Here is an 8,186-nt window from a genome sequence, read left to right on the forward strand (position 1 = left end):
TCACAACCTTCATCCACCTGAACTGCAAGTGCTCGGTTGGTTTGGTTGTTGACAGGCACCAATGTACGATCATTGTTTCTGTTCTGCTGGTTGCCTTGGTTCCTGAAGGGGTTTTGATTCCCGTGCTGGGCTGGCTTTGTACATTCCCGTTTAAAGTGGCCCCGTTCACCACAGTTGAAGCACTTAACAGCTTGCTTATCGAACCCATACTTGGTGTCTCGCTTACTTTCCAAGCTGGTTCTTCCAGTACTTTCCATCCAATCCTTTGCTCTTCTCACAGCACTCGCAAAGGCCCACTTGATGTCCATCAAGTCCATCTCTTCCTTATCAATCTGCCTGTAATCTTCTTGTGTCAGATTAATGTTTCCAATCTGACCTTCTATCAACCCACAGTACGCGCTCACTACAGTGTTAAGCAGCTCCATGTGTTCCTTAGCTACTTCTACACTGATTTTAGAGAAGCTTGACGTGTCGAGCTGTACTGTACTTGACTTTGATTGTTGACCTGCAGCAGATGATGTTCCTCCATAACATGCATATTGAGGTTGTTGAGCAGGTGGAGGATGAGGTGGTTGTATTGGATTTCCATACAGATCTGTGGTTGGAGGCGGCTTTACAGGAACTTGCACTGGATTGCCATACATATCCGTGCTTGTGACAAACGCCGTTTGAAGTGGAGCATGTGATCCAGCTTTTGCAGATGAAGTAGTGGAGGTGCCATAATACATCTCTGGATTCTGTGGCACTGCAACTCTCTTTGCCTTCAACGTTTCTTCCTGATCCTTGTTCTCCAGAAGCTGCACGAAATCGTTGATATTTGTAGTTCTCAACGTTCCGTTATACTTCAAGATTTCCAGGAAGTTATTCCATTGAGGAGGCAATGCATCAGCAAATTTCTTTACCACCTCTGTTGGAGTCGTTGTGACTTCAAAGTTGGTCAGCTCAGTAAGCAGGTGATAGAAACGGCTTGTCATATCTCCCAAGGACTCCTTATCCATACATGTGAAGCCATCAAATTCTTTCTTCAGTAGATCTCGTCGTAGTTGACGTGTGGCTTCATTACCTACTCCTCTTGTCTTCAAGGCATCCCACAGCTTCTTCGTAGTCTTGAAACTGACGAACTGATGATAAATATCCTTGCTCAGTGCTTGAGTAAGAATAGCGTATGCTTTCTTTTCTAAGTCATACGTCTTCTTTTGATCATCAGGAAGATCGGCAAATGTAGCTGTCGAAGAAGCAGCAACCTCGATAGTTTGATCGAATTCCGTAATGAACCGTAACCACAACTCTGTATTTTGACCAAGAATATATGTATGGAAACGATCAACCCATCCCGGATATTCATGAAGATGCATCAACTTTGGAGGCCTGTTTAAACTTCCGGTTTCACTTTCGCTTAGTAGAAGACTTTGAATACTCGGAGTTTGATTTGAAACAAACGCCCATTGACCAGCTGGAGTGGCATTTGTTTGTGAGGATGTAGATACCGGAGATTCGGCCCATGATGGAGATTGACTGGTATTCATGTATTTTCCACTGTCTGGAGCCGGACTTCCCCACCAACTCGGATTCATGATAAATGAGCAAAATAAATGCTAAGTAAGAATGATCCGAAAGATACACAGCCGAAGGATTCTGGTCGAAAGATCTGAAATCACAGAAAATTGTCAACAATAAACAGATCACAATCGAAAGATATAATCTTGTTCGAAGGATCAACAGTACTCGAAGGATTACTGTTGACTCTCGAACAATGATTTCGAAAGATTCAAGAACTCGAAAGATTCCCTTTGAAAGATCCTTATCTTTCGAGCCAAATCCCTATCTTTCGGACAACAGATCTCGAAAGATTCACCAATACGAAGGATCCTAATCTTTCGGACACTAGTCTTTCGAAAAGATTCCTCTGTCGAAGGATATGTTTCAGACTTCGAAGGATGGGTCGAAGGATATAAATCTTTCGAGCCCTCCTTGATCGAAAGATATCGAAGGATGATCTTTCGATGTCGAAAGATATCTTTCGAGAGCTCTGACACAATCTGATCTGATGTGAAAGGTTGGTGAAAAGGTGACAGGGGTTGGTGAAGTTGCTTTCGGCAGAAAGGATGTTTCTGCACAACTTTCCACCAAACTTTTTGACTTTCAAAAATTATACCCAAAAAGGCAAAACCTTATCCTCAAGTTCAGTCACCGGAAACACACCGGAATACCACCGGAAAACACAAGGTTTTCTAAAAACCAATTTTTATGTTACCCAACCCAACCTGAACACTCCCGGTTAGTTTAGACACGTTTTTACTCAAAGAAAAAGCAAGAAACTTAGTAAAAACAGGTGCAAAACCAAGTGTTTCAACACACCAAAACTTGTAAAAACCCGGTTTTAAACAAGGTAAAGAGCGAGGCTCTGATACCACTTGTAGGTCCCTGTTTCGCGGAGGATTACGAACCTAAACCTTGTTATACAAACCTACTAGCGAGTGCGGAATCCAAGCTAGCAAGCAAACCGAGTTAGTAGCAAGTAGAGAAACAAACACACAAAGATTCACCGATTAACACTAGTCGTATTAATGCAAATGAAGGTTCGGTTACAAGCTCAATGTTTACAGAAGTGTTCTATAAACTCTCTAAGTGTGTGTGTGAGTTCTGGGCAGAATGCTCTCTAAGCTTCTATCTCTTGGGTGTGTGAAAATGGCAGAACTCTAGAACTCTCAACACATGCATGGGTATATATACCCAGCTCAGCAGGTCTGCTCGAAGGATTCGACAGATGGTCCGAAGGATCATCTGTCGACCACATGTTACACGAAAGATCAGCATGGACCTCGAAGGATCATCCTTCGAGGTCTAATGGTCGAACCATGGTCGAACCATATCTTTCGATCACCTCGAAGGATCCGGTGTATCCTTCGAGGCTATCCTTCGATCAGAACATCTTTCAAATGTTGTCCAAGTCAAACCGGAGGATAGTTGACTTGGTCAACTTACAATACAAATCAGGACATCGTTTATATCAGACCGGATACAGACAAAGTACAGACACAAGTGCACCAACAGTCACAAAAGGGGCTTCATTGAAATGGCTCTAACTTGGGCTACGGGAGTCCGTTTGGGGCGTGTGACCAACGCTTATTTCTATTAGTTTTTTCCATTTTTATGTTTTTTCAAGTATTTTGGGCATTTTGTTTTTGGGCTTGTGTTTGGCCCGTTGTCTTTTTTAGGCCCGTTTCGAATTTCTGTCTCTATTTATGTATTGCCCTAATCATTTGATGAATCAGAATTGAATTTTGAGAAAAACAGTTTTTCACTTCAAATTCCGAGCCCTTTGGGTTGAATTTTGGGGTTGGGGAAGAACGACACGGGCATTCACAGAATCAACGTGTTTGATCTTCATTATCGTACTACTCACTACATCACCATCCAAAACCACTAGCCCCTTATTTATTTTAATTTATCTTTGTCTAAAGAAAAAGGAAATGATTTCTTGAAAAATGAAAAGGAGAATCATGGTTATCATGGTTTAATCCATGCAAACCATGGTGGATCAAGCATGAGGGTGGTATAGCCTTCCATTCATGTTGCTAGGTGGCGAATCATGTCTCAACCATGAACACCACACCCTTTAGCCTAAGGTAATTGTTTATTTAAGAAATATATATATTATTTTACGATATAGTTGTTTATAATGTATATATGAGTAAGATTCTATACTATAAAGACATACCTTTAACCTTTTCCTTTCCAACAATTTAATAAAGCTACACTAAGACTTTACCAAGAGGCATGTTTTAAAAACACACAAATGCATGTTGTTTTCCCACATAAAACAATGAACAATTTGATCAAATATATATCAAGATCACCATATTCTGACTCCCACATAAAACAATGAACAATTTAGTCGATTATATTATAAAGATCACCATATTCTGACTACTAATGACCATTATGCTCCTAAACCAAAAGTCGGAATAAAAATTATTGCATTACAAGCTTATTTCCAGGGCCCGGCCCCAGGGATGGGCAAGCCGCACTCCCAGCCGAGACCCGTTTTACCTGGGGACCTAAAACTTATAGGGCCCTCTATATAAAATCTCAAAACTTATTGGGCTCTCTATCTAAAAAATTACAACCTCATAACTTATCGGGCCTAAATAAAAATAATTGATCCCTAAAACCAAGGCAAATGCCTGCTCTGATCAATAAGGGCCCTTTCCGGCTCATACAGGGCATTCGAATTCTGAGGACCGGCTCTGCTTATTTCAAATGTATTATGATATCAACATGTCAATCATGTCATTAATTTGCACACAATTATCAAGTATTATAAATCAGTATGTTTCACAAAGATGATTTCATTGCTATTACTCTATAAGACTTCAAATGGTGAGAGTAATTGGATTAGTTATCGTTGATTGCCCTTCGCTTGGAAATGGTATCCTCAAGAGAAAAAACTTGGAGTAGAACAAAACTTGAGAGATTCTTAAAAACAATATAATTTATGTTACCATTTAACAACTATTCTTAAGTTTTGGGTATAGAATTATATATATATTATATATATATTATATATATATTGTTAGTGAAGGATGATAAATAGTAATTTTAATTTTATAATAATATATAGCTTTTTATTATTTATTGTTTCTTTATTTTTAATAACATATTTTTAATTATTTTCCCTTTTCTAAAACCATATATTTCCTATACTGTTTTATTAATAATTCTCTTTTCTTTTTAAGAGCATATATTATCGATTAATTTGATAGTTCTTTAATATTATACGTTTATAACTTTTTTCTTAAAACTTAACTACGTAGTTATGATTGATTTTTCCCGGACATTCCGTTATAAGTTTCGTTAAAAACGAAACTTTACTTATAATAAAGTATTTATTTGGTATCATACAGTACGATGATAAACTAAACCGTTCTAATGGTTTGACTTTCTAAACAACGTGCTTTATTTTCAAATCACCTTTGTTTTACATTATAATTTGCTCAATTTCGCCACAACGAGCGAAGACAAAAAAAACTAGTGATTATTATTATTCAACAAACAAGAAAGCATAAATATATTTAGACTGATACACTTTGAGCAAGCAAACTTAACTAATCTAAAGGCTTTTTTTGCATTCACTTTCTTCCTGTAAGAACTTGGGAAGTGAAATTTGAAAATTCTCAATGCTTAGCTTTTCTTTAACTTTCATGCAATGTAGATTCCATATGATTATTACTTTACCTTTGTTATTTTATGCTTCAGTACTTCCTTTAATAATTTCACCCCATAAAGCAACTAATGCCAATGAATGGAGTCATGGACCATCAGTTCTCGAAATATCACCATTTCAAATAATGATTAAAGTTTCTCTGGTTTTTCTTTTGGAGCAAAAAAAAGCTTGTGTTGTATTCCTTTTATGATCTTGTATGATTACATCCATGAACTGAATGGTTTTTTAAAAGCTTACTGCAATGCAATAGTAACCTTAGATTGAAGCATTATTTACGTAATACAAAGTTTCTGGTGACTCGGCCAATAGATACGTTCATGTGTTCGATTAGAGATCGTGAGATTGTTAGGCCAAAAAATGAGATATGTATTAGGGACAAAAAATCTTCTGTGGAGATTAAAATGATAATGACACATATGAGTGCTTGACCATTTAGCTTAATAAGGTAAAATATAAAGCTTCTTTTTTAATAAATTGTGGATGATAGAATCTTGCTAAAAGCTAAACAATAATGTCTAGCAGGAGAACACTAATTAATAAAAATGTGTGTTTTAGCTTTTTGACCAGCATTGCAGATTTCTAGGTGTAAAAAAGATGTTAAACTCAAAAGCTTAATTGGTATCCTATGCTGTCATGTTTGTTCTTGCTCATGAACCACCTGAAATATAATTTGTTAATTAGCTTGTAATTTACTAGGATTTGTGAAAATTTAATAATACATTTGTAAAGGGTATCATTAATTTTACTTAACTTTTTTTAAGTGATAGCAAATGAAGAACAGAAGTAGATGATCTCAAGGAAGAACCTCACAAAATGAGTGATTTATCAGCCATAAAATCAAACATGAGTTTCACTAATCAAATTAACCATAATTCACCTACGTCTTCCTAGCAGATCGAAAGACCGTTACTATTTAAATAAAAATTAAAAAAAAAAACAAAAACAAACGAAGAAAATCGAAGATAGGAAATGGTTCCTATCAACTGGATGCATATGATAAGGGCAAAAAGGGGTCAGTTTAGAATATGGTTCCTATCAACTGGATGCAGGATTCTTCTTTCTTGATTATGTCTGATCAATCTCTCACTCTCTCTCTCTCTCACTCTTCCTCTAATTATGTAGATAGCAAATTGACAATACCTGAAAGTTACAACATACGAATATTTTAATTAATTATCGCGTGTTATTTCAATTCTGTAGATTAATTTATATACTTATGAATGAGAAAATAAATATAGGGCGTTACCCGAAACTGGAAATGACCCAAACTGCAGACTTAAAAGGAAGAATGGCTACCGGAATCCCTAGGCGCGTTGCATCTAAAGCATTCCATCCTGCTAGCAAAGTTGTGCTCGTTGCAGCCCGGCCTACATAAATCAAGGTATATACTAAATATACAAACTTCGATATAAATTAAGAGGCTTTATACATAAAATTTTTATGTAAAGATACATAGCGCGTCAAATTTCTTATATGAAACCTAAATATGCAACTTGGTAATCATCATGATTGAATTACAAAAATGTTAATTTTCATGCATGAGGTACGTACTTCATTTCATGCATGAAGTAGAAGGTTCAGGCCTGAACAAATAGTGTTTCTTGGGAAACTAACTTAAAACTAGGTCGTTTCTGACAGCAATATTCGTCAGAAATGTGTAGAAAACAGTTTTCAACCAAAACTGATTTCGTTGAAATCTCTTATGGGAATTTTCTTTCTAAAAATATTTTTCACACATTTTTATTCTGCACAAAAACAGATCAAAGTTACCTAGTGCATATCCAGTCACCGGACTTCCACCCCGAACGACTGCTACCACCACCACCACTTCCGCTACCAAACCCAAAACTCCTCCCACGAGACATATCACCGTCAAAACCACCACCACCGCCGCCACTAGAGGCCAAGTCATCCTTGAATGCGCCGCACTTGAAGCAGCTGGAGCGGCTAGCAAAGTTATGAGCTCCACAGTTGCCCACATTGCAGTACCAGTCACCAGGCCTGACATCCGGGCCAGTGAACCCAAATGCAGAAGCAGTGATGCTTCCTCTACTACCAAACCCGACGCCATGCTTCATCTCGCCGCACCTTTGGCATGATTCCCTCCTCTGGAAGTTCAAATGCTGGCATGATCTGCAGTTCCAATCTCCAGGCCTACTCATCTTAATATCTACAAAAAATATACATCAAACCAAATGTTAGTTACTTAATACTTAAGGTACGTACAATATGTGTGTTTGTGAGTTTGAGATTAGGGTTTTGAGTATAACCTTGTGGGATAGTGTGTGTTTGTTTTGAGAGGAAGGTTTGTGTTATATATACATGCAAAAAGGTCTCGTAATTCGAGGAGATTCGGGCAGCTAGCTGTATACGTAGTTCAAGCTCAAGCTAAATCACCTTTTTCTTTTTAATATTCTTCCCTTCAACAATGGGACTTTAATTATTACAAAATCTTACTTCTTTTTTTTAATTGTTTGAAAAAAAACAATGAGGTTTATGTAATTTTTAGAAAAATGGGCGTTCTTTTTATTTGATTAGAAATTATTTGTTATAGTATGTTGATTAGTATTAAGAAGCAAGTAAACGGCCATTTATTTGAAATGTTGGGTTGAGGGTGGATAAATGTCACGTCATACTTGCTTTGCAAATCATCATATTTGCTGTGTAAGTCAGAAAATTTAGCACCTAAATCAACATAATTATCAGATTTAGGTTCATCGACACATATCTGACTTGACGAACCGCCAACATTATCATTCCCTGCTTTAGCTTCACTCAAAAGCTTCTCAACATCTGCATCAATGGTCTCATGTGACACTTCATCCGTGTCGTCTTCACCTGTTGAGGTTTCCTCATCTGAACTTCCACTATAACCAGAATTGTCTTCATCTGAAGATTCTCCACCACATGTTTGTTTTAGATCCTTGACAACTTCAGTGAAACAAGTTATTCCACCCTG

General features: G+C 37.2%; 1 protein-coding gene across 1 annotated transcript; it reads right to left on the reverse strand.

The window, feature by feature from the left end:
• Window positions 1-6,020: 6,020 nt before the first annotated feature.
• LOC110923933 (TATA-binding protein-associated factor 2N) lies at window positions 6,021-7,579 on the reverse strand. Its single transcript, XM_022167989.2, has 4 exons — window positions 7,498-7,579; window positions 6,998-7,397; window positions 6,474-6,594; window positions 6,021-6,367 (listed from the first exon to the last, which is right to left on the reverse strand). Exons 2-3 carry the CDS (start codon window positions 7,387-7,389, stop codon window positions 6,504-6,506), a joined length of 483 nt encoding a protein of 160 aa, XP_022023681.1. The 5' UTR covers window positions 7,390-7,397; window positions 7,498-7,579; the 3' UTR covers window positions 6,021-6,367; window positions 6,474-6,503.
• Between the last annotated feature and the right edge of the window lie 607 nt (window positions 7,580-8,186).

This window comes from Helianthus annuus, chromosome 2 (genome assembly GCF_002127325.2).
Source record: "Helianthus annuus cultivar XRQ/B chromosome 2, HanXRQr2.0-SUNRISE, whole genome shotgun sequence".
Lineage (NCBI taxonomy): Eukaryota > Viridiplantae > Streptophyta > Magnoliopsida > Asterales > Asteraceae > Helianthus > Helianthus annuus.

What these genes read in the sequence shown, in the direction of transcription:
- LOC110923933 (XM_022167989.2), bottom strand. Translation starts at nt 7,389, where the DNA reads ATGAGTAGGCCTGGAGATTGGAACTGCAGATCATGCCAGCATTTGAAC. An exon ending in GGTGACTGGATATGCACTAG is followed by an intron (nt 6,595 to 6,997) that starts GTAACTTTGATC and finishes TGATTTATGTAG; the next exon opens with GCCGGGCTGCAACGAGCACA.